Consider the following 27,484-nt stretch of genomic DNA (forward strand, 5'->3'; position numbering starts at 1 on the left):
AACACTAAAACAAAACTTGAAAATTGAAAATTTCGATTTCCTAGTCTCGGTCGATGTTGCGACCTTGTCACAATTCTCTACAAAAATATCCATTTTCCATTATATTGGGTATATTCGTCAACGACTTGAAAAATTTCAAAGAGCAAAAAAAGTCTTTACCCCACGTTATTTCCATAATACGCTTCGATCACAAAAGTGAACTGTCTTAGAGTTGATACAGAGAGCTTTTTTTCTATCAACTTGAAAGCGTTTAACCCCCTGGGAGTATAAAAATTTAAAAACAATCCTATCAAGGACCACTCCAATGTACGTTGTACATATACGTACGTGTTTCCTCGAAGCAGAAACATTGTACCTCGGTAAAAATCAATCTTCCGTAATATCCGTTTCGCGGAAATACAAATAACGTTGGTATATAGCTAGGTGGGTATAAATTATACATATACAGCCGATAGATACGCGGTATGCGGATAGCGAAACGGTGCTTGATATCAAGTTACGTAAAACCGAGATGCAATGGAATGGTTTGCGATACTCGATACTTTGCCAGCACACGCCTCGACGTTATTGCACAATCGCCGCCTCGATCCTCTAGCCCCTATACCTGTATAATAATTCGCAACTGTATACGATACACATCCGTCCGTGCGTTATATTCAACTCTGTTGTGTAATAAGTGAAATTGCATTGAATATAAAAAATAAAAAATACAACAAAACAATTTCTCCTTCTTTTTTTTATTCACCTAACGAGGTTGAAAAACCAGAGTCGTTCAATCCTCCTTATTTCTAATTTCAGGCATTGTTTCGTGTACAAAAATCAAATTTCATCATATTTTAAAGACGATCCGCGCATGGTGCGGGTGGTCCGAGGCAAGCTAGAATACATAATTCTGCTCCTCTCGCAGAGAGCCGGCATTTCTCGTCACCTATTTCCGGTTACCCGGTTGGCGTGGTCGTCCCGTTTCTGCAGCTCAAACGAAACTTCACACCTGTGACAATCGCAATGTACCACGTGTACAGGCGTAATAATACACATGAAAGGGACGGCGCTATTTGCGAAATTAGAACCTGTGGACACTAATGTAGGACTCGGTTTGTCTGTTGGCTAATTGCAAGGCGCGGTTGTCAAACGTCCCGAGTCACACGAGAAGAGCGAGTTGGAGATTTAGTTCGACGTACAAACGATAATGTAACCCGCGAGTTTCGTCATCTTTAATCTTACGCTTCGACATGTCAGGGGAAGAATATGACGGTGCAAGGTTTGACATTGTTTTCTCCTCTCATTTCGGAAAAAAAGTCTGAGCAAATTTCGATTGGTCGAAATATGTGTACCGGTGAACAGAAAAGAGAGATGAAAAACAAAGAAAAAAAAAAATAGCGCAACTCGATTACGATATTCGGGATGCATTGTTTGTTAACGGAAAAAAATAGGTTACCCATTACTTAATTATACGCCGAAATACTCTAATTTAAGGGAATGCTATAGAAAGTTTTTACCGACCGAGTTAAATGTCTTCTATTTCGGATGTATCGGAGTCTGTGCATCGCAAGGAAAAAAAGAAAGTAACCGCAGAATTCCACGTGCAATTACGAACGAATTGTTAACCGCATGATCGTCAAACTCACCGTTCATTAATCATCGACTGTAAAACCATCAACTCCGTCATTGTTCTAATTAACGCTTCACGCTCGTTTCAGTTACCTAATACACGTACCTACGCGCGATGTTGGTAAATATGATAGACGAGGAGAGAAGATCACTAGCGCACCCTGTTGTTCCGGTGTAAATAAACGGCTGGAGGACCGGCGAATTACGATTCAATATCAACTTGAACTGGTAAACAGACGAGGAGGTTCGACCAGCCTGATTCTATCCAGAATAGAAATCGACGACTTCAAGGGATTCGGGAACGATCACAATCGTCGAAGCTGTTCCATGCATGGTGCGCGGTTTAACAGTGTGAAACCTGTCCGTGTGAAAAGTGCCGCCGTTGAGTAGAAGTTGATTTTCCTTTTTCCAACGCGTTCCAAAAGTTCACACAGAGACATTTTCGAACTCGATCAGTTTTCTTCCGACACTGTGTGACTTACTTGTGAATAATTCATCGCTTCGCGTACAACCGTTTGTACATGTTGGAAAGTTTTCTCGCGTTTACGGTGTTAGGAGTGTAGTGAGTGCGAAGTGCTTCGGAGTGGTGAAAATTCCGGATCATCGGAAACGGGGACAATTTGGATCGCGGGATTTCCAGGGCTGAACATTAAAATACTGAGACATGAGCTGGACTACTGGGTGAAGACAAGGGACACGGTGAGTTTTTCCAATCCTATACATCGACGATAATTATTCTTAAACGCAATTTCATGTCACTTGGTTAGGATGATACGATCCAAATTTTGCTTTGTCGTTGATCACCTGTGTCTACGATCTTTGAAATTTGGCGTATTCGATAAACTGAAGGAAAACTAAAAACATTTGGATTTTTATGGAAATTGGTACTCGTCGGTTTGTTGGATGGTGTGGAATTTAAAATGGCGATCCAATATGGTGGAAAATTTTTTTTAAATATTCCGATTTCGGTAGAAATTGGTAGGCGGAGGTTTTTTGGGTCACCGATAACGAATCCAGGGTCAGACTTTCAAAATTTTCAATGGCGGATCTATTACAGTGGTTAGAAATAAAAAAAAATGGTCACATTGAGTGCTTTAAAATCGTTAATCACGAATCTGAATTTCTAGTTGAAAATTCGAATTCGATGTTATTCTTTTTTTTTTCTCTAATAGACGAGAAAACATTACCCCTCGTATTATCCTCAACTTTACGTTTGCAGTCACGTCTCATTTGTCGAGTCTTCCGAAGGCTCGTTTTATCCATAATTTGTATGCAGCCTGTTGGTTGCGCAGGGTTTAATTCATATCGACGCGATATGATATTCCTTGTGTTTTCCGACGCGTTTTATGATCGTCAGGTGCAATACCCGCATACCTTGGTAGCTACTCTTATATTTCCTCTCCGTCCATACGATACACTCTTATACACATATATATATATATATATGCATGTCACGCGAGTCGTATTGTAGGTAAATTATCGATTCGTTAGAACGAGAGATTTTTTTTATTGATATTGTAAAAAATGTACGGTATAAACGCAATATCAAATCGAATAAATCTGCTGGACCAATTTTTTTTCTTTCTTACTATTCTAAAGTCATCTGAAATGACAAAAACAGACACACGTTTTACAAGCTCCTATTTTCCAAGCTTCTACATGCTCATGGAAAAGTAATTGCATAAACGTTAAGAATTATTTTCCACAGAATGAAATGAATATGTGACAACATCGATTTTCCGTTACCTAAAAATTTATCGAGGCAGAAATCTCTCCGTTCATTAGAAGAATCGTCCGATTTATTTCAACGACTTGTAATTCACGCGATGCACACTCGAGTTCGATTTGAAATTGGATTACAATTTGTGCCGAGGGGAGAGGGAGAAATAAGTAATGACGAGTTTTCGGCATAAGAATTTGAAAAATTACATCAAAGTGGCTTTGCAGCCTCACCTGCTTATCGTTGAGATCATATCTGTGTTTATTTTACGTATTTTACGTATAATATAATATTCAAGATCAAAGTTTTACTTCTGAAATATGATCAAAAAGAGAACTTTGCTGTGTAGATATTATTTGCAAGTCGCCCCGAGCATAGAGTTTCGTATATTGTACATCACTTTGCGGATATCCCGGGCAAAAATTAAAATTCGGAAGAAAAAAGTAAAGATTTTTTTATAAATTGCAATAACGTAGCGAGTTTGGCTTTCCCATCCGTGATTATTAATTATATTCTTTGTATAAACATACTCTAAAGTATGTATAATAATAATAATAATAATAATAATAATAATAATAATCAGCATGATAACACAAGTAACGAATTCCGTTCGGCTTTGATAGCAAAAACGACCCTCTAAACAAACTTCGCTACTATATATATAAATATATATGTTTTATGTACTACCCGATGTTATAAGTATGTATATGGGTACGCCTTTGCGGTTCCTGTGCCATAAAGGAAAATTACTGTAAACGGCAGGTGGAAGGATAGAGAGAAGGGCCGAGAAGAGCGGGCGGCCAGGCAGGTAGATATCTAATTAGGGAACGAATAAACAGCGTTCGAGAAGTTACTCGAAATTTGAACCGCCGCGCTCCGCCAGATGTTTGCTCGTGACGAATATTCAATTAGCTATATTTATACCTGTATTTATATAATATATACGTATATATAGTTATACTGAGTTTTAGCGGAAGATGAAAAACGAACCGAGAGACGAGGAAGTGAAGTAATTAATCTTAACCTAATTAGCGTGGAAAGAACGTATTTGGGTTCATTTGAATAACATTTTGTCGAAAAGTGAATGTACGAAATTTAATAAAGAAATTTGGAAAAAGAAGCGGGGTGAGGAAATGTCCCTGAAACTTGACATGATATTAGGGGGGGGGGGGGGGGACAGTTTGGACGGTCTAAAATCGTATCTATTTTTAGGAACTTTTTCAAAAATGAAAATAACAACACTTTGAGCAATTAAAGTTTGAGGGCTTTATTATCTATAGTTTGAAAAACATTTTGGAATTTATTTCATTGAAATTGATAAGAAAACGAATTAAGGTAAAAAAAAAGTTGATCGAAATTATGTAACAAGGTACGCAATTATCGATAAATCTGAATTGCTGGTGTAGGTATGCATGCGTACGTTAATAACTTTTGTCGTATAATTTTCAATAATTGTTGAAATTGTCAGCTCGGCAAACTCCGAATCTGGGCACTCCGTCCCTCAAGCACGTTTAAACTTTCAAACCAGGCAAGGGTTGAATTAGGGATGAACAGTTCGGAGGGTACAAAGATCATTCCGGTTAAATTCTCAATCCCGCTACCCTTCGCTTTCGCTTTCCACAGTTTTCTCTCGATTGTTATCACAACCCTCTGGCTAAAAGGATAGAAGGCTGTAGAATATGGAGCCGCGATTTGAACTTGCAAACTTTTCGATGAAAATCACAGTCTGACGTCATGACAGATTTTATTGAAGGATACGATTTTTGTTTTTGATTTTATTTGAAGAAAATTTTCGATCATTCGGAATTTCGATTTGTCAGAATTTTAAATTTTCTCATTTTTACACTTTGGGAACTTTGACTCGTCGAAGTTGCGCCTTTCCGACGCTTTGTCCTTTTGGAACTTGGCACTTTCGGAACTTTGAGCGTCTGGTTTCGGACCATTCGTAACTTTGATGGTTCGTTAAAGTTTAATTTCTTTACCGTAAGTTTCGCCGGCAAAAAATACGGAATTTCAACCTCGCCCCATCAATAATCATACGACTTATTCCCGCATTTGTAAAATAATAATAATATAATCGTACGATTGTTGTTACAATCGAAGGTTGTTTGCGACGAACGTTTATACCGTAGTTTTTGCCTTACACTTTGACTTGAGAAATTACGAGCTTTAAAAGGGAAGATGAACGATGACAGTGGGTCTGATTTATCTCGCAATTTCTGCATTGTGCCTACCTACATGTATACGTATACGAATGCATAGATCACTCGGAATTTGGATAATTTACAATCACTGGCCCAACGTGCGTCTAGCCTGAAATCGTAACGCTTCGCTTTTCACAAATCATTCCGTTCCCCTGCACCTGTAGCCTCCAATTCTCGTTAAACAAGCTCTGCTTTCTCCGCAGACGAGTCTTTAACCTAAATTAAGGCCCACGTCTCAAGATTCCGTTTAATATTGATCGTGAGGGGATGAAATTTATAATTTACGGGAATGAAAACAAGCTATAATGCCGTATTTTTTGCTGCACTCTTCACCATCACCTTACAAAAGCATTTTAATTATACTGTAATTTAATACCCATGCACGATAAAATTTAGTGTTTTTTTTTTTTTTTTTTTTTTATCGTTACTTAAATCGTTACTAAATTAGTTTTTCGCGAAGTTTTCAAACAAACGTTTATTACTTCGTTCTATCGTACAATTAATAAATTATTTTCTTCCCTGACAATGTGTGGTAGTCGAAAGTTGTGGAAATAGAATTTTTATAGTTTTCTGCAAATTCGTTGGTACACATTTTTTATTAAATACGTTTTTTTTTTTTTTTTCCTCTTTAATTAATCAGAACGCGAACGCGATAAAGAATAATCCTTAGTTTTTCCTGCACATGTCATATTTTGAAGGTAATGATTATATACCTGCTGACCGCGATTCGACGATAATTTTATTGATAAATATCATTCCTGGAAATTCTCCCCCTCGATCATATCTGATTTGAAATAAATGATATCGATTGTTACATATTAGCTTCAACTGGTTTTTATTATCGCATCACGTATATCATTATTATTATTATTATTATTATTATTACTACCGTGAATATCTATAAAGTGTCCTGAGGATTTTTGGAGAAACTTTTTTTACCGTAATTTTTTTTTTTCTTTCGAAATATTTGCGTGCAATTTTCTGCACTATGCAGAAAAGAAAATGCGAATACATCGTCGAGTAATGGCACGTGCATTGTAAAGTAGAAAAATTACACTCTACTACGTTTGTGTTACCGTATACGTGCATAAATTTACGAGAAACAGATGGAAGTATACGATCGATGAGGTGATTATACGTATTAATATACAGCACTGAGCATTTAGTGTCTACTTTCTTATTGGGGCTACTCATACATGTACACAAAATAAAAATTTGCATATGCAAGGCAGGCGTAAAACGTATAATAAATACACGAACAATTACAAGTAATAAATGGATGGACGGACGGACAGATTGTATATTTTTTTACAAACAAACATTCATCATTCAATATCATGTGTAAGACTTACATATTATTATATAGGCAAAGAACGTTGATTGTCGATTTGGTTAATTGATTTGATTATTGATATACGGTTGTATAATGTATAATAAATCATAGATCGACGATTAAAAAATTACACAGGTCCGCATGCGTATAAATCGCGATTAATCGCGTTTACACGTATATAGGTGTATATTATCGTTATTAATCACTCGGCTCGTTTCGAGATCTTATATAATAATAACGATTACTCTATCGAAACAGATTATTACAAGTTACGGGCCGTACGATTGTAACTTCGCACTGATAATTCGCTAATTGTTTGATTTATTTGTCTCCCGTGTAAATGTTGAGGTTTACCTGTAATTTGAGTTACACACGCTGTAAGCATAGAAATGAAAGTATAAGAGAAAAGCAAATAAACAAAAAAAAAAAAAAAAAAAAAAAAAAAAAAAAAAAAAAACGAAATGGAATCCCGAAAAAAAGTTTGAATTAAGTTAGATAGGACGACCCGAATGAAAAAAGTGTAGAATAAAAAAACAAAGAAACGAAACTTTTATACAGCGAATAAATTCATTCCATCGTTGTTACATAAATTTATATAACATAGGTGTATGTATACGTACGCACGCGAATTTATCGCGATTTATAAAATGTCGTAAATGTCAAAACTTTGCTTCCATATTTTACAACGTTTTAAAAGATAGAGATATCGTATTATTATTACGATATAAATATCATTGCTATCGTTAATATTAATATGTTTACCAGCTGTTCTGTTATGAGTGTTTTTTTTTTTTTTTTTTTTTCAAAGCAAAGTATAGACCGAGATGAATTTTGCAACTTTACTTAATGGCAATTTATGGAAGCTTTTTTCTAAGGGCTTAAAGCTTAGATTTCGTCGATCGTTGCGATTGATCGTAAATTATTATTATCTCGTATTAAAGAAACGCTGCTTTTACGACGCAACGGCAATGAAATCAAATAAATCAAAATTGAAGCCGAGTAAAACGGAGGGTAGAAGTAGAAAAAAAAAAAATAGAAAAAACAAAAATAGGAGAAGGAAAAGAAAACAATAAGACGGCAAAATATTTTTACAGACGAATTAAGGCACGCGTAACATCACAACTTATGTACACTCACAATTGTCGAAATACGTAAAAAGTATATAATTATTAACAATACACGCGTGATTTATCTAACAAATTATTTTAAGCTTACGGACAATGTTTCGATAGCGGTAGAAACGTTTATATTTCCTTTCGTTACCGCGAGGAAAAAGAAAGTGGCGAGCTTTGTTGTACGAAATAAGGTAAAAAAGGTAAAAAAAATTTGCATCGACGAGTAAGAAAACGGTAAGAAAAAAATTTTTTTAAAAATGAACATTTGGTTTCAACGCACGAAAATTTGGAGTAGGTATGTAATCTAAAAGTTTAGCGGTGACCAAAAAAAACGACACTATTTATAACTAAATCTGCATTAAACATGTAATATGTGTTACACTTCTAATAAGGAGGGAATAAAAGCACGCGCGGCAAGCTGCTCAATTAGAACCAGTTACAACTCGGAGGGCCCTGCGGAGATGAACTTTTCAAGCACGCGGTTCGAGGAACTGTCAAGCTATAACGTAGCCGCTGAGAATCTGCGACGGGAGGTAAAAGGGAGCGAAAGGGAGCAAAAGGGAATGTCTCCATGGCAACCGCGGCGGGGAACGCGTGCCAAGTCCCGCGCCTGCGCCCCGCGCAACAGGTTCCCTCGTCATACGAATCCCGTCTATCAATCTCTCTGCCTGTCTGTGAGAATTGCGAAAATAATATTAAATAAGACAAGGAACATTATTTTGATAGCGAATTTTTATTGCCAAAGTTTGTCTTCGCGTTTTAATCACACTCTGAGCTCAAAATTAATTTCATTCTTTAATCAGTCTGTCGTTAAACAATCGAGCAAACAATCGGCTCGGTTCGGATCAGCTCGGCAATTTTTGTAACAAGTTGCAAACGGCGCTAATGTCTGCCTGCGACTTGCACGGTTTACCTGTCGCTCAATCAATTGTCGACTTTTAGACTCAGAGAAATGGCGCCGGATTCAAAAATTTGTATCAGTTACGTCACCGTTGTCTACTGATTGTCAAGTCGTCGCGCCGAGGATGCAAAACTGCACGTCAACTGCAGAAAATTGTTAGTTGTGATGAAAAGTCTTGGTCATATGGGTCACGAATAAAATACTGTAATTTTTTCAACGTTTCGGCCGTAAGTGTGGACCATCCTCAGAGGACAATCTATTTCTGATAACAAACAGAGGGAAGAAAAACCATTTTTCCAATTTTCCGTGTTATTTTATCGAAATTATTCAAAATTCCCGCCTTTTCTCGCGATAGCTGAAATGGATCGGAAAGGTAACAATATTTTTGAAAGCGTTTTATTATTATAGCTTTTATGATGCGAAGTGTACATGTAACGAATTTTTCTCTGTCGTATGAACTCGTTTATCCCTTTGCGGCAGAGCGTCTCATATTATATGAGACATCTTTTCTGAATCGATTATTCGAGATTTATATTCAAATTTTGAAATATCGCTGCCATTTTCTTTTTGCATAATCGGACTTCTAAGATTTTAATGTTGATGATTTAAGATGGATTACGATGATCCCGTGAATATAGTGAGCGCTATAAACAAACAAAGTGTCGAAAATACCTGTTTTTACGCAATAAATGCAATCGTGGAAATGTTACGGGGGCTAGAAAAGTGTAACTCTGTAATATTGGGTTTTTGGGGTTTTCGCTAAAAACGAATCCGAAGCCAACATTTGAAAATTCTAAATAGCGGATCCAATATGGCCGACTGAAAATACAAATATTGATCCTATTCGCTCACTTCAGATCCGCCATTTTGAATTTTTTAAGTATCACAGATCCCATCCTGTTTTTGAAATCAGCAACCTCGACAAGTCTTATGTAACCAGTTTGAAGGAATCTTACTCCAAGGAACAATGCATGCTTCAATGGGTTATACGAAGAGAAAGAATTCTGTCCCTGTAACTTTACGATGTCGAGGAAAATGGAGCCGTTGGTTTGCAACGGCTCTTTGTCTATAATAAGCTGCTTATCGAAACAATAACGAGATCGTTCCCCAGATACAGTAATCGAGACTCGATATCTACAGGTACGAGCTGTATCGATTTCTACCTCGTGTTTTCCGCTGCCAGAGCTAGGGTAAAAGCTTTTTTATCGTCGGACAATGAAACTGTGTGGGAATGTGTAGAGAAAAAAAATAAAATAAAATAGCACGGTATGTAGAAAAAGAAAGCAATCAGGGAAAAAAAGGAAAAATAAAGACAGACGGAAAGAACTAGGAAATGGAGTCGAGAGTTTCGACGAGGAATAATTTCTTTTATTTCTTTCTTTTCTTTTTCTTCAAGTTTTTCGCGCGCATGCGACAATTTTACACAAATGTTACAAAGGAGAGAGAGTGAGAAAAAAAGAGTAAGGAAACACTCTTGGTAATATGAATGAAACACGGATTCATGTATATGGGGCATTCCACGTCAAATTAGCAGCACATGTAACTCATCCTCTTCAATTTTAACCATTTTTTATTACCACGTTCATATCAACACTAAAAGGTCTCGGAATTTTTGTTCAGATTTTTTTAACCGTCGGTGAATTTTGGAAAAAATTGATAAACCAATTCCGAAAATGCCATTTTTAAAAATCTGAATAAATTCACACAGATTCTATTTTGCGATTATTTTTGCTGGTTTTGGGATTTTGCACAAATTTCACCAGTGGTTGAATAAAATTCGTAAAAATTCCCGAGATCCTTTTGGTTTGGTAAGAACATGATACTAAAAATAACGTTCATACGACGGGGAATGCCGCATATACATTACACATGTAACAAGAGTTGCGTTTAAACTTCGACTCGAAAAAAAACGGGGGGGAAGAAAAAAAATTCCGCTCCAAAAAAAAAAATTAACACGACGTTTTCCAGAGTGTTGAAAAAAATATGACAAAACGGAGTAGACGTATGGTGGACAATTCCGAGGCAGGGAATGGGATGAAAGTTGAGAAGAGCCTTTGGGAATATCCCGAGCGTGGAAAAAATCTCGGCTCTGTTTCTTTGGTCGGTATCCGTGTAATGAAAAATTGTGTATTACGAAAGAAAAATAAACAAATAAACAAAAGCACTACCCGTGTGCTTTTGGGGAATTTTTTACACGAGATTCCTTTCTATCCTTTATTTATTTACTTTTATTTATTTATTTATTTAAATACTCGAGGTTTCCTCCAATATATTTTATTTTTCTTGTAAATAACGAAAGGCGAACGGATGCGCATATTTGGTTTGCAAAAATTTTTCATCGGGTTGAAATTCTGTTTAGCTGGTTTTATACTTTTCGCTATTATACGAAATATGTGTCTATGGGATTAATTATTCCCCTTGTGCAAGAACCTTGACCGCTCAATAATATGGAATATAGGGGAGCTTTGCACATTGTGAGCAGTGAAGTTTGTGCTCGCTTACATTACGGAAAAAATGAATATTCCCTTTAATATTGTTGTTACAGATATGAAAAATTGATTCTTCTTTTTCCTTTGTTTTTTCAAATCCTCTGCAAAGTATTTGGCACTTCATTATCGCCCACTGTTATTTTACTTTAACTTTCTTAATATAACCTGTACACTCGATTTTAAACCTCTCGCATATTGCTTTTTCAAGATTTGTTTAACTATCGGGCAAGATTTATATGCATAATATTAACCAAGAGATTTTCAACACGGTCCGAAAGCTCGAGACGTCAAAACCGTCGACTTTTCATTAATTTTATAATGAGAATATTCCGAGGCTTTGAAAAACGGGGGATCTTATGCTCCGTAAGTATGTATACATATTTATTACTCAAGCTTTCATCGCGTTTTTTTTTTTTACCAATTACTTACAACTAACTTGTACGTATAGGTAGGTAAATATAAGCAATGCGCTTTTATAATTATTATGGGAATAAAAAACAAAAACCTATCGCGAGGAATAATAATCGAGTCGGTCGATTAATCGAGCTTCAAAAAATTGATTGATCGGAAATCAGTAGTCGATTATTTTGCTCATTCTTAGTGCCAAGCATTCACCGAGGAGGTTGAAAAAAGGCATTTCAAGTATCGTTTGGCGGCCGGCCCGAGTTATGGCTGTTCACATTGTAATAAAGGATCGAACCATATATGTATATATATACGCAATGTAAATAATATTTGTGTGTGTGTGTGCGCGTGTAATGCGACCGCGTAAAACATGGTACATAAAACACTGCACAAGACGGCGTTTGCGTTGAAATTGCGTCGGGCGATCAGTCGGGGCCGTGACTCTGGCTCCGGGCGAGGAAAGCTGCAGGAAATCGTGTGTATAACGACAGAAATGGACCGGCCATACTGCCGGTGGGCCCCTGGAGTTATACGACTATGAGGAATATTCGAAACCCTCTCTCACCTTATGCTCTGTAACCATTGCCGGCGGCTCGCAGTCGACGGAACCGTAGAAAGCCTCGAACTGCGGTTAGATTTTATTTTTATTTCTTCCTACACCGAGAATGAGATAAAGACAATACGTTCGCTCCGATGCAGGCTTCGGGAAACGGTGTAAACGATTAAACGACAAGTTTAGTCGGTTTCGCGAAATTACACGCTTTCGAATATTCGTGCGGACAAATATATGTATGAAGTATTTTCTTTTTATACCAGCGAGAGAAGAGAAATTTGTCGCAAGTTTTCTTATTCGTCCCTTCAAAACTATTAGATTTCATATTTTAATATGAAAAACGTGCACGTGTCGGATGATTTACTTAACATATGACGTCAGCGAGCGTAAAGTATTGTCAAGTAATTTTCCCGTCTACGTTGTATCTTGTAAGTGTAATAAATATGTGGAAAAGTTTAATTGTTGGTATTTTTTTTTTTTTTTCTCAACAATTATTTTCTCCTTCGCTTATTTATCTTTCTTCTCATTAATCTGCGGCCAAGCTGCAAGTTTTAATCACTGACAGCTGATAATATGTGCAGATTAGTCAGAAATTATACGATAATACGATGAACAAGAGTAAAGAAATAACGAGGAAACATCGAAGAAAACAAATATCTGCACATTGCAAGTTTGTACCACATTCCTTCCAAAAATATAAATATTCTATTCCAAGTTTTGCGACACCCGCTGTAACGTCATTAGTTTAGTTTCATACAATACGAGAAACGGATGCAGGTACATATATACTATCTTAGAAGCTGAAAGCTCGGGGACATCTTACCTCGATTTTCCCCTCACTTCTGTTATATTAATTAATTCCTTTTTCTCTTCTCTGCAACTTTTATTCTCGGTTGATTATCTTCTTTTCTTTTTTTTTTTTTTGCTCCACTCTCTTCCTTTCCACGCAGTTTTACTCGTTCATTAAAAACATATATAGCGAGGGTGTAACGCACATAATATATGTATATATGTGTACTTATATATAAATGTATAAAACGAGACAACCGAGCACGATGTCCTGTCACGTCGTAAAAGTCAGCCGAGCGTTATAACCGTTCTGTTTCACGTCCCGCCCCTTCGTCTCTTCCTTCCTTAACGTTCGTTTGTTCTTTCGCTTCAACTTACGTACGTATGTATATGTTTTTTTTTTTTTTTTCTCAATTCGTCGCCTCGTCACAGCTTTATCCGTAGAGATAAGAATTGTGGGGGGGGGGGGGGGGGGGGGGGGGGTGAAAGCTCGTTTTGCACAAGCTCGTTTTCCGACTGTGCGCACCCGTAGTCAAAGCTCCGTATACCCATTCGACTCGAATCAGCGTATCGCGAAGGGAAATTTTCTAGCTATTTCCATTTTCTATTCTCCTGTTTCTTCCTTTTCGTCTGTATTTCATTTGAAGCTGATTCTTGCTCGGAAATGCTCAACGTGTCGAGCTTTATATCTCACATCTCGTGAAAATTCCGCGATTTTACAGTTGTTTAAGGTATATATGTATTGTACGAGGTACCTTAGGTACCTATGAAACATGTATACCACTTAAAACGGTAACGTTACTGATTATTACTGTAGAAAGTTGCGTAAGGTATGTTATAATTATTTTGTAAGATTGGGTATGATTAATTCTGGATGATTGTTCAAGAGAAGAGAAAATCGCGGTTAGGATTTATCGAATATTGCGTATAAGGATTTAGGAGGTGGGTGCAGATTGGACGGTCTAAAATCATACCTATTTTCGAGAGTTTTTTTTTTCAAATGAAAACACTTGGACCAATTTCAGTTTGAGGGATTTTATTATTCATAGTTTCGAGAACATTTTGGAAGTTTTTCATTGAAATTGGTCAAAGTGGTCGTTCGCTACTTATTTGCGTCATGCCGTAATTTTGATATGAATTTGAATGAAAATTTCCAAAATCTTCTTGAAACTATAAACAATACAGTCCTGAAACTAAAATTGCTCCGAGTGTTTTCATTTTCTTTAAAAAGACAAACTTCTAAAAATAGTCCAAGCTGTAACCTCCGCCGTTGAATTGCAGCTGCAGGCTCACCGCGTTTTTCGATCACGACAGGTGTATTTTAAGGTAAGCGATAATTATTGCTCATGAAGATTTAAACGTCAATTGATTGACGGGTAGAAAATCAGCGAAGAAACGATGCTGCGGGCGTTGGGTACCTACTTATAAATACTTGCCGCTCCTCGGATCGACGATTCGTCCAGCGGTTAGGCTTGACTCATCCGCGTTTAACGCTTCTGCACACTGAACACTGCAAACTGCACACACTCAAACCGGTTCACAGAGATACGGTAATTACGTAATTATTACTCTCGCAGGTAACATTCCGGCAAAGAGATTTAGATTGCCGGGTTAAATAGTGTACAAGGTATACAATTATACATATACGCGCGCGCGCGTGTGTGCGAGTGTGTGTGCGTGTACGTACGTACGTACGTGTTAAATTGAACCTGACGCTGATTTGAGATCGTACAATTATGCTCGCAATTATGACTCATTAAAATTATCAGGCTGTAAATGAGATCCTGCAACTCGTGTACGAGTAATACATGCGAGTGAAATTGATTGAATTCGTTCCCGAATCTCAAGCTTCTTGATAATACATAAAGTATACATTAATTTTCGATTTAAGTGTACTTTTCTTTTTCCATTTTTCGCACGTACGGTAATGATAAAATTCATTTGTGTCCGCGCAAAGTTACTCGAATTATATTTGTATCATACTTTTAAAAGGATAATGTAGGTACGTAATAAAAATAGAAAAAATTGTATCACCGCGATGCGATACGATGGGGTTCTTCAAAGAGATTTTAAATTTGACTCGATTATAGAGGAAAATCAATTTGTACAGCCCGTATATCATGTCGTCCTTTGATGTTGAAAAAAAGGATTAGCTTCTCGTTTTTGATATTGAATCATTTTGCTCTTGCGGCAATAATCTTTAGCTTGAATTTTGTAAAACTGAGGTTTGAAGAATAAAATTTCATGCTTCTCGTTGTTTGTCTTTCGTTATCGTAACAGTCCTTTGAGTCACAGGGGAAAATATTCTTGCCACCTATTTTATATCCATTTTTTTTTTTAAACATATTTCTTTGCGCTTTTTTGCTATTTATAATAGTACACTAATAGGTTTTCAATACTCGAGAGTAATTGTTACGATGTAATGTAAATTTTTATTGCTAGACGCAAACTGATTGAAAAAAATCGTGAAAATTTAAGGAATAATTCATTTCCGAGAAAGTTACCCCTCTACACGTACACAAGTTTCACATAAATTATAAGTTTTTAGAGCCGCTGCTTACGAATCTGAAATCAGATTTCCAAAATTCAGTATTGAGAACCCAATCAGCAACCCCAAAAATCCCTGCATGGAGTTTTTTTTTACCATATTCGATCAAACTTAACATTTTCGTCAACCATATCGGATCCGTCACCCTGAATTGTGAAAATCAGACTTCAGATTCGTAATCCGTGAGCCCAAAAACCGTACAATACTATCTTATTACAAAACTTGACTCAGCACAATAATGTGTGACTCAAAGGGTTAACGCATAAGCAGGTATATGAAATGAAGTTTCTTTCTTTTCTTATACCTCGAAGTACCGCGTAAAGTACAATAACAGAATTCCTTGTGCACATGTGTAACGGTATACCATATGTATACGTGTGAAGGTACTCGTAGCTTATGCATAACAGAAGAGTCACACTGCAGTGGCTTTGCTGTTCACGTCGATCGATGCTCTGATTAAATTACGGTGTGTATACATATTTATGACGTACACTCAGCTCTGCAGGCGAGCTGTATGGTATAAGGATGCAAAACGCGCTCCGAAGAGTCCGATTTTTCTCGCCTCGCTACAGCCGCGGCGTCTATGTACGTGTATGTACGTACGTATGTATAAATAAAAATGACTCGTCGATGGGGATGTACAATGCAAATGGAACGAGGACGTGACGAGACCGCGATCACTGCCGGCCACCCCTGGGGGGTAATTTTATCGTTAATTATCGAGTAACGGTGAAAACATGTACGGGGTACAAATTGGATTTTGCGCTGTTTCAAATTGAAGAAAAAACATTTTTTAATAAACATTTCAATATTATTCATGCCCTTTTATTTCCACGCCTGAGCAAATTTGCCGAGGAGCGACTGATCCGTGATTATCTCGCTCAGCTTCCACGCTTGGTATTTATTATAACCTCGTATGATTCGAAACGAAATTCTATTAGCTCGTCGGCGAGCAAATAATTTGGGTGGAAAAAGATGACGTGGATACCAGAAAATCGAGTTTTTAATGCTTTGGGTGGATGCTAATTCACCGTAGACACTTCTACCCGAGTAAGAAATACGCGTATAACGTGTATACAAGGAAAAAGATAAAGAAGGTACGAAGAGCTTCCCCCAGTTATACGTGAAATTCACCCTTTTCTCGCGTTTCATCAGGAATTTCATTCCACGCAAAACTTTTTTGTTCAATAAAATTGTTCACGATTAAACGAGTTAAAGTTGATTTCATACTCTGGCGGGACTCTTTATGTAATATATCGTTTTTCACGCGGTATTCAATCCTCGAGGATATACAAGGTATGTTACAAACAGACGAGACGCTCCTCGTATTTGTTTAATTGAATTCTCCTCAAGCTCAAAGTATGATCGCGTGGTGGTGCTCGTTGTACTTTGAGGTTTGTTCATCTCATGCATAAATGCATCGCTCGCTTGCATTGTCTGATGTATATGTATATACGGTATGTACGTATATATACACACGTATATACGCGGTGAGGTGTAACAGGCATAAAGCGAGTGCCACTCGTCGAGTAATTATTCTCACTCTTATTGTCGGACCGGCGGAGAGTGATGCCGGAATCACGTCTCTGGATCTGCATTGGTACACCGAGTTATGTTTAAATTACACCGACTGGATAAGTTGCAGGGTGTAATGAGAATCCGGAAGGATAAGAATTTGTTTAAATGTTTGTTACATTACCGTGAATCCTATTCCGACAGTTGCGGCAAAGTTTCCAGTCTGAAATTTACCGGTGTCAAATTGTACCAGCAACGATGTTTTTCCTACACCGCTGTCGCCGAGTAGAATCGTCTGCAAAAATGAAGAGAATAAAAAACATAAATAAATTAATACAATAATTACCAGACAGACATTTTTGCATTTTTTTTCAAAAGTTTTTGTATTCTTTGAAAAAAATTGCCTCCCCCCCTTAAGACGTACTTGTCGGTGTAAAGTGGTTGTGTGCAATACGGAATAAAACGAGCATGGGAAACTTCGGAGCTTGGGGGATTGACTGCGGTTGCTGGAGCGAGGGAAGAACCAGAAGTCGTTTCAGGGAGCGATAACGAAGTACCGTTTTCCTCGTGCTAACTGCTTCCTTATTGTTCTCTCACGGGAGATGAGCCACTAGATCATCATCTTGGTAGATACGTCTATATTCATCGCATCATTCGAGAAGGTAGACGGCGACGAAATCGCCTCGATATTTCATCGAAGTTTGAATGATATATTAATACCGTGAATTATATACCAAGTTGTTCGCGTTTCATGCAGTGACAAGAGTGGAAATCAATCATCGAGAATCATTGGCTATGTTTCAGAACCAAGGATAAGACCTTCAACTCATCCCATTTATAACCGTTATCTATTCATCTTGCTAAGAGTTTTGACCTGTTATTTTGACAAGTTTCACAAATTAGGAAGCTTATTGTTCATACCTTAATTTCGTTGAGTGTAAAGTTTCGCAGTCTTTAACCGATTCACTTTTTACCATTACCGCAATTAGCACGGAGTTCGGAATTCAAAGAAAGGCTTCAGAGTTGAACATCGGCAGGTGCAGACCATGTCTTTTCACTTATGTTACATCGGACAGTTCATACACGGCAACAGTGTTCTCGGAACACACGAGAATCATCCCTGCATGATTGTATAGGAGCCACTCGTAAAATGGGAAACAACGTCGGGGTAATTGAGGTGCCGCAGGAGTTGCAGATGCAGTGTAAACAGGACGATTCCTAACACCTTGGATAGCACCTGCAAGGGTTACCTGTCCGAATTTTCGAAGCAACCGCATCGTGAATTAGAATGGTAGCATATTTCTATTGTTCTCTGAAAGTCAAATTTTTATTCTACCTCAAATTCGTTTCCGTTATAAAGCTCATTTACGCTTCACGATCATAGATCCATCTGTGCTGTGCTTTACAGACAATGGTTACTACCATGAACAGAGATGGAGCGCGGGTCTCTGGCTCATCGTTTCAAGGCTGTGGAGAACCATCAGAAATGCGTCACTGTCCAAGTACGAAGATGACTGTATAAAAAAGAAGGTCGACGTGGCAATTCAGTTCTATATACGCACCGTTTACGAGAACTCATCCGAATTACAATAACGTTTTGAAAATATCATTGGAAGTATTTTCCGGCAATTCTGCGTACAAGGTCGGGTCGTAGGTCATCACGGTTTGATCGCGGTAGCAGCGGGAGCTCGAGCGGGACAAAGCGAGAGCCCCGGCTTAGGGAATACTTGTTGGTATATAGGGTACTACTGCTAGTGCATAAGGGAACCTTGGAGCTAACCCCACTGCGCTGCATATCGCGTTACCCGTTTACCGTCGTCGAAGCTCCAGCAGTCCAGACGCAACTCAAATACTCAAACGAACCGAGTATCTCGCACGCTATGTATGCGCTCTGCATATGGGTAACCCCACTACCTGTGCCCTTCTTGTACATGTGCATGTTTGCCCACCAGCCGTTGCAGTGGTACTCAATGAGGATTTGGACCGAACCGTGGATAGCTGTTCCTGATATGAGCTTGGGCTGTATATACACCAATTTCCCAACGAACCTTCCAACCAACCCAACGTCCGCGATTAGTCGATGATGAATGTTCCGCCTGACGCGGACCCCGGAGGATCGTCTTCAACCTCCCCGGGGAACTAAGAAGGGACCAACCCGTGAACTGTCACCCCCTTTTCCATTAGTCTAAACGATCGAGTTCGGAGTCGGTCACCCCGAATACACCGCTTTTGTCCTCTGAGCCAACCACGCGATGGGTGAACAACCATACATTCTGTATTCCAAGGTCGGTCAAGTCGCGTTAATCATACGAAATTACGCGGAAACTGTGTCAGGCCGTCACCGTTCAACTTTTGTTTCTGGATTCTCAAGCCTCGTGTAAAATTTGCGAAGCTAACGACAGGTACGATCACTTGTTTAGGATTATGCTCACGATCAGTCTAATTCTTTGTTTTTTCATGGAGCAGGAAAATTGGTTTTCTACATAAATAGCTGAACGAAATCCAACGAGTTCGTTTAAAAAGTTAGTTTCTTCTTTATTTAAGATCGAATTAATAATCTTATGACGAACGGTATTCTAGGTAACCGATTCCACTTGAATTGAAAAGATGTTGACGTATCCACTTGCTGATTTTTCACTGCGCAATAACGTCTTGACGAAAATATCGAGAGTGTGCGTGTGCGGGAAGAATCGAATGAGGAATGGTACAGTGGTTGACGAAGGGGGTCCGGAGGTCCGAGTTATATGCATGTAAATGGAGAGTAAACAGCAAGGAACGAAACTCTTATCTCGGGTGTCTCTGAAATACTTGGTTGAGCCGAAGTCTGAGACGGACTTTGGGTTGACGCACGAAAGAGCTGCTCGGGCGGAACCCGAGAGAGTGATTTCAGATTGAAAACAGGTTTTCTGCTTCTCTTGCGTCGTCCCTTACATATATTCTCCAGCGGGTAACACAGAACTGCCCGTTGATACGTAGATATTTATTGCCGACCCTTTCTTTGCCAGGTTTTCTATATAACGCGACTCTATATACCCTTGTCGACTGGCACCAGCAAAAATTCAAACTGAGAGACGGTCCAGGGCTGAGCTCCACCATTTTGTACCGGGTATAAAGTGCCTCTACCTCCGTGTTTCGTTTCCCTTTGAGAGCTCCAGACTCCGAGTAACGTAGACAGGACACTGCTGGAGGGAATGGAAATCCTTTGGAACCATCCGTTCACCTGGACACTCAACCCTGATAATCCCATTTCAGTTGGCAAAAAGTTAACTCCGCTCATACCCGGTCTGGCTAATTCCTGGCCTCCCTCTGTGTGTGTGCGTCTGTTTTCTTTTTACCCATACAACAGTATCAAAAGTTCTCCAATTGTTACAACGCGCAGTTGCCAACCGGGTAACTCTACACGATTTACAAAGCTCTTGGATACACGAGTATAAAACTTTCATTTCGTTTTGCCAATCAAGGAAACCCGAGTTCTGTACCGCGTTTTTCATTATCGTTCAGCTCGTTAATGCACCCAGGAATCTACAAGATGTGCTATCCGAGGTTCATTTGCCAAAGTGAGACTACAGTCGGTAGTGACTTGTAAGGTCGGAGAAGAAGGACTGATTCGCAACCGCGGCTGCCATTTCTATTACCATGATGACTCTAACTCAATTTGTATGCGGAGGCTCGATTCGACCAGATGTGCTCCACGCGGTGGCACGCAGTTCCACTGCAACCTTGCCTTTCGCGTTGGCAGACCAACTTCTTACCCGTCTCGATGGCTCTGGAGACATTATCACTCGCGTATATCGCGCGGTGCAAAAATCGATGCAGAGTAGGTTATACGCTTACGGAGCCATTATTCCAAGGCGCTTGGTGTAGGTACAGGCTATTTTTATCAGCCGCCGTCTGATAAGCCGACTGTTATTATACAATTCCCGGCCGACTTGTGTGACCCCGATATTCTCAATTCGCGTTTCCAGTCACCGCTTAAGGCCTGTGCCGGTCTGCGATGCCAGTTCGACTCGCGCTGCTTCCTGCCCTACGCGTGGAGGACGCAGTCGAGTTTGACGTACTGTCGGGCGACCACGCTGGCAAGGAAATCATGACCGGAACCATAACGAGAACTAAAGGCAAAAGCATAACCATAACCAGAACTAGCTGCAGCCGAGGTATTATACGGGGTGAATATACTGTGGCACAAAATCTGTGTCACTATTTCACACAGTCGTTTCAGACGGTGAGATAAAGAGGGTAATGTTTTTGTCTTGACGAGATGAGATCAAAGAACAAGGGGGAGTCGTTGGCGCTTGCATCAGATCGACTTCGTAAATCTGCGCAGCGTATCAGAGGTGAGAGACTCCATGCAGGAAAAGAAACCCGAAAGCAGAGCTGAAAGGTTCGGATCAGCTATCGTTTTATGCGCGAGAAGAGAGCGAGAGAAAGGGAGAAGGGATGAGGAGGACGGAGCGTTCGGAGTCGGGGGGAACTCGAGAAAAAGAAAATGAAGAGCTGAGAAAGGGAGGAGGATGGAAGTTGGAAAAGAGAAGGAACCCGAGTGAGACACCCAGCTAACGTCGCGTACTGTAGCCTCAGCACCGTGCGGCTTAAGAACCTCCACGAAGCCTGATCGCACCGCATGGAGGAAAGACGGTGACCTTGAAGCATCCGTACGACACGCGAACGCTGCTTTTTACGGGACCTTTTCGGTGCTCCAACAGCATCGAATACCTACCATACCAGCAGTGAGTCTCTTCGCAAACTATGATCAAACGGTATCGAAGGATTCGATATCATCGGATACGATCCGTGATCTCGATGATCTTGATCCAGAGATTCGTTTATGCGGTTTCACCGCCATAGCCAGTGACTTCGTGGCAAGGAATTTCTCTAGGTTCGTAGGTACGAATTGGCAAGCAAACGTCATCACCCTCTTACCTTGTGCACGATGCCTTCATCCTTTATGGTGGTCTTCTTAACGCTGCCGCGTGTCGCAGAGCCGTTTTCAGATCCCTGAGACGTGGATCTGTAGGAATTGTTGAGCACCTCGATGGGTGGCTTGTAGTCTCTGTAGCCAGTCGGAGAGGGGGCAGTAGCCGGTAATTGTTCACCGATGTTACCGGGCGCCAAACCTCCGCCACCGGAGTTGTTCACATAGTCAAGTGTCGCCTCTGATATCTCGTCGTCGAGCTCGAAGACGTCGTCGCTCATGCTGTCGTCACCCGTCATGATCTGTGGGTTTGAAAATCTCGCATTGGGCTGCGTTGGAATAAAGTCAGGAGTTTTGTAACCTACGTATTACAAGCTTAAGGGGAAAAGGGGAGCCCGGCAAAATCGGGGGCATCGCCACGCTTCCATCCAAGCCCTGACGAACAAACCCTCCATTTCATTTCATCGGATAGACCGCCCTACGACCCCGGGCGACAATGTCCCAGGGCGGCCCTACGCCGCGTTTCAAACTCCCTCCACTTTACTCAGGGGAGCTTTCTGGCCTCGGGGCACAAAGGGTGCCCCTCCTGTACTGGCGGCCCCCTCCATAAACCCTGTTTGCACGAACGCACCGAGCGGGCGGATCTAACCGACTAATGGATTGACTCTAACCACTTGCTCGTATATGCAAATTATACCAAGTGCTGAACCTGCTTCCGCCGCTTTCAACACTACATACTTCAGAAATGAAGAGAGCTTGAAGGACCCACGGTTGAACCTAATACCTCTACGTGATCTTTGACTCAAGTTTAACCTTGCACATTCACAATATCGGAATACGATTTTTTGGTTCATTGCACCCTGGCGAGGGGATATTTGAAGTTGGAACATTTAACTACGTCTTACTTCATGCGTTGTGTGGAGAGGATTGGCTGTGTGAATGACTGTATGAAAATAATTACTTCTATAACAGTGACCTCGATTCCTTAACGGTATATCGTTAGTTTTATTTGATTGTGGTCAGAAAAATTTGTCGTAGACTTACGTTCAACGAGGCTGACGCCGGCACGGTGACCATTGCAGGATTGCCGCCGCTTCCACCCCTCATGGTTTTTGCCTGACTGGTCTTATCTCCCGTACAATTATTGTCACATTGGTTCTCTGTGGAAAAGAATAACTCTAAAATAATCTCGGTTTGATTAATTTCTAATTTATCTAACGGAGTACAACATTTTTAAACTCAACCAGACCATGCAGTGATAATTAGCTCATGAATGTAACCTGCGGACTTGATATTATCAGTTTTAGTGATGAGTGGCGCTGGGACTGTTTGTTCGATAGTTTTAATTACGAGTTGCGATTCGTTGAACGATCCTTGACTTTACCGATCTTTGCGACTTCTCGAGAATATCATTGTAATATATCGTGTCTCGAATCCCACTCACGCGTCTTTTTCCCGATCCTTACCGAGTGTCTGTGTGAGTGCGAACCATTCAACTTATGGATCTCTTACCTTCTCGCTCGACTCGTCAATCACCGAGAACCTCTCTACACTCTCTCTCTATCTCTCTCACTCTCTGTTTCTCTTTCGCGCCCTTGTCGAACGAGAGATCCACCCACCACAATATCTACCTATAATTCCCGCCCACGCTGGGCGATTTTGGTTCCTATAAGTCACCGCAGCTCCAACCGCAAAACGCATAGACAAAGGAAATGGACAGTGTGAATTACAGATGTGCCTTTGGCGCAATCTTGTACCTACTTGAAATTCTAGATCCTGTTTCCAGATCTACGAAGGTGTAATAGACAGTCCGACTAAAGTCCCAGTTATCATGCCTGATTAGATTAACACTTGTCCGTGACTTTTACATGATCACGTTAAGCGGTGGGCGGCGAGTGAATCTCTAAAAGTTGAGCTATTCAGCTTCGTTGAATTTATCGCGATCTAAACTGCGTGTGTAACTGCACTATTAGGTACCTTATAATACCCTGTGGTAAATGCTGATGTTATAAGATTGGCAAAAAGGTTGTTTGAGGCGATGAAATTTTTGAACTAGTTGTAAAATTATTACGTGTAACTTGTTTCATCACAAACAGTACAATTAAACGGAGTTCTGCAGACTTTCATCTTGCAATGGCTTTTATGAGAACCAATTAATCTTGTACTTGATTTAATTTAGTTCAAACAGTGAAATACCCTGGCAACGGTATGTCATAATAAAGCTCAAAATCATCTCTTTGATCAAAGAAAACGTCGTATTTAGACAAGCCACACAATTAGTGAGCTGGCATTACGTATGTGTCTCATCGTTTTTCTTTTTCTCTTTTCTTCTTTCAAGCTGAATTACACGCATCGGTGCCCAGGGTGTGTTTATACCTTTCTTACTCGACGTATGTATTAAATGACATTCATTGTTACGCAACAGACGCCGAAGAAACATTGCCCAAAGTTCAAAAAAGACGGTAGTAAAGGGTTACCAGTGCGTTTAATTTATCCATAGTCGTAAGATTGGTTGCGATTCTGTTAGCGTGATAATTTTGATTGACACCTTAATTAGTCAATTTTAAATCGCATACTCATGATTATTATCTTTATTATGAGTGAGTCTGTTTCAATTTACTTACAAGCCGTCTTGTCAAATTGAGAAAATCAGTTTTGATCATCGGGGTTAAATTTTGATAGAACGTCGAATCGCGGCAATAAAGCTTGTCGTGCATGACGTTTTGGTGAGAAAAGTAACCTCTGTATGCAGCGTGAGTATTGTGCAAACCTTGTGGAATCGATCGACACGATCCGTGTTAGAAATTGAGGCCAACGGAACCGCCTGCGCGGTAAGCTCGCTCTTTACATCGACCTTCGCTCTATACCGTCTAGCTTGACATTATTTAGATGAAGCTTTACATTGAAATTTCGTCCTGGTCCTTAGTTTCATATCGAGTTTTCATTTAAGGCAGATTGTTGAATAGGGTATTGGAGCAAAAACGTCGCGTCTGAGAAGTTGATTTAATTTCGAGACTCCCGCTTGAACAGGTTAATTTTTCGTGATTACGAAACTTGCCAGTACATACTTCGAGTTCTCCGAATTAGAATTTAAATTTTTTGGAGTTACAATTGTACGTAACACATATATACATTTATAAATAAATCTTGTTTGGTATAAAATTCAAGTCAATTTGTTAAGACGGTATAATCGTGTCACATCCGCAACTTTACAAAGTCAGCGAAATTGAATCATGGCCGGTGTTAAAAGCTTTTCGAAATTTAATTAAAACTTTGCTATCCCCCCGGCCACGTTGATGTTCGGAATTAAGCGCTATCACCTGGTCACTTGACAGCGAATGATAATACGCGTTTACTCATGCGTATTCGCAGATCTATATTCAATACGAATTCACCTTGTCGGTTGTCGAGTTGAGAGGCTTTAAGATTGGTACAAAAGCTTTGAGAACATAAACGAGAAGAATTCATGCGCAGCGAGGTTAGAAAATTTCAAATCCACATGCCGATAATTTGTACCTTTGGATTTCGTACCGCCGGAAAGTACGGGATTTATTGTAAAAAAAAAAGTTGGGGAATAAGCATTCCTCTGGATTGTAAGAAAGTTGGACAATAAACCTAGGACCAACATGATTAGATCACGGTGCAAATATGTACAGGTACTTGTATAGTATGACCGTCTAACTCACCGACAAACGGATGTTTCAAACGACGTTTACGGGTGGCTGGCTGAGGATGTTATTTATAATCCAAAACGACACTCTTATGCGTTGTAACACTAATCAAAGAAGGAAAGAGATAGGCTAGAATCGCAGTTGAGGGTATTATACGCTTGTCGAAGAACACCCCAAGATACGTCGATCCGACGCAGGCGCGTTACGCCATCGTGCCACTTATCGCCGCTTTTCGTTTATACCTACGTCACTGTAACGTGTTGCGTCACTGGTTGGCTGTAGTGCACGTTTATAACACGAGATACACGTGGTTCACGAGTAACTCGCGTGTCCTTTAACGTCAGGATCCTCGTCTAGGGTATCCAGGAGGAATCGCCGGGCGATTCGAGCGGGACTGAATTTTATGCAACCAACCGGGGGACCAAAAATCGCTGTTCACGTAGAGAGAAGAACTCACGCGACGGTTTCGAGGCTCGCCTGTTCTCGCGTAACGTGCAGCCCAACCTAATACCCGCGGCCGTCGCTTCGACGGATCGATTCCGACGCCAGATGTGACGTCACTACGGCACCCTTGCCCGACTCCGCGACGCACGCTTTATACACCGAGATCAATGGACGAGCGCACCCTCGCATCGTTCTTCCTCTTAAAAATTCCCTCACCTATAGACCACCGCTGATCCAGCTATCTCCGCTCGTGAACAACCCTGACCTACGTTGGTTAAGGGTGCAGCAGGAGTTCCTTGGACTTAATGATAGGGCAGCGGACAGATATTACGCGTCTGTATCAAAAAGTTCCAAATTTCTCATTCCATCGAATAATACGTCGATATACGATCAAGACTTGGCCATTTTTACAAAATTCTATCAGTTCTATAAACCTGTGAAATTCAATTTTCACGAAAGAACCCCGCAGAATTCTTATGGAAATTGGCTCTCGGTCGAATTGACGGGATTTTCAGTATGTTATATCAAAAGTTCTCATGGACACAAGTTTCAAAAATCAGTAGCTTCTGATATACAGACTTCAGAAGGGGGGTGAATGAATTTTTTTATATCTATGGATTACGCGATTCTTACGAATTACAAAGCTTCAAGGGGGGCTTGAAATCAAATGTATCATTCAAAAACTGTACGGCCGATTCGCAGAGACTTTGCGCAGGTGTGAAAAACAGGACAAGTCGATTCTTGCAAGGTTTGGAGGATCTCGTTCTTCAAGCGAAATTTGATGTTGCACCTCCTTCCAGTAAACCAGCAAGTTCGTGGATGGAATCGATGCATCGATGGAATCAATTACAGCTTTCTGCCCATTTTTGAGAATCAACCGTGCAAATTTTGGTTGATTCGTTTGATTTCGAGTACCCTTGAAGCTTTATAATTCATGAAAATGACGAAGTCCATAGATATCAAAAAATCTGGACACCTTTCTTCCGAAACCTGTATCTCGGAAACTACTGATTTTTGGGACTAGTAGAGGACATGTACTATAACATACTGAAAATCCAGTCAATTCAACTGGGAGCCAATTTCTATAAGGATTCTGTGGGATACTTTTGACGGAATTTTATTCTCATGCAGTAGATGTGAAACTTGATCAAATCCAGTACAAAAATCATCGCAGTTTGATTGTTTTCTGCAGTATATGTATGTTGTACCGAAGTGTTGAATAATTATATTATACATAGGTATACATTTGTAGTTGGTGTAGGTATATTTTATGT

General features: G+C 39.8%; 1 protein-coding gene and 2 long non-coding RNA genes across 3 annotated transcripts in view; 1 reads left to right on the forward strand and 2 right to left on the reverse strand.

Moving 5' to 3' along the window:
* LOC124182226 overlaps nt 1-8,488 on the reverse strand; it is a 28,253-nt gene extending 19,765 nt beyond the window's left edge. The window contains exons 1-2 of the long non-coding RNA XR_006870715.1: nt 8,364-8,488; nt 6,888-7,222 (exon numbers count right to left, since the gene is read on the reverse strand). This is a non-coding gene — a long non-coding RNA (uncharacterized LOC124182226). The remainder of the gene's footprint in view (nt 1-6,887; nt 7,223-8,363) is intronic.
* The window catches only part of LOC124182223 (ras-related protein Rab-37-like), a 54,844-nt gene extending 28,596 nt beyond the window's left edge, over nt 1-26,248 (reverse strand). The window contains exons 1-4 of the mRNA XM_046569176.1: nt 25,782-26,248; nt 23,140-23,255; nt 22,104-22,397; nt 17,368-17,478 (exon numbers count right to left, since the gene is read on the reverse strand). Coding sequence (XP_046425132.1) covers nt 17,368-17,478; nt 22,104-22,397; nt 23,140-23,202 — 468 coding nt within the window. The 5' untranslated portion in view covers nt 23,203-23,255; nt 25,782-26,248. The remainder of the gene's footprint in view (nt 1-17,367; nt 17,479-22,103; nt 22,398-23,139; nt 23,256-25,781) is intronic.
* Nucleotides 1-27,484, forward strand: part of LOC124182225 — an 89,927-nt gene that overhangs the window by 29,866 nt on the left and 32,577 nt on the right. The window contains exon 3 of the long non-coding RNA XR_006870714.1: nt 1,701-2,310. This is a non-coding gene — a long non-coding RNA (uncharacterized LOC124182225). The remainder of the gene's footprint in view (nt 1-1,700; nt 2,311-27,484) is intronic.

This window comes from Neodiprion fabricii, chromosome 5 (genome assembly GCF_021155785.1).
Source record: "Neodiprion fabricii isolate iyNeoFabr1 chromosome 5, iyNeoFabr1.1, whole genome shotgun sequence".
Classification (NCBI taxonomy): Eukaryota; Metazoa; Arthropoda; class Insecta; order Hymenoptera; family Diprionidae; genus Neodiprion; species Neodiprion fabricii.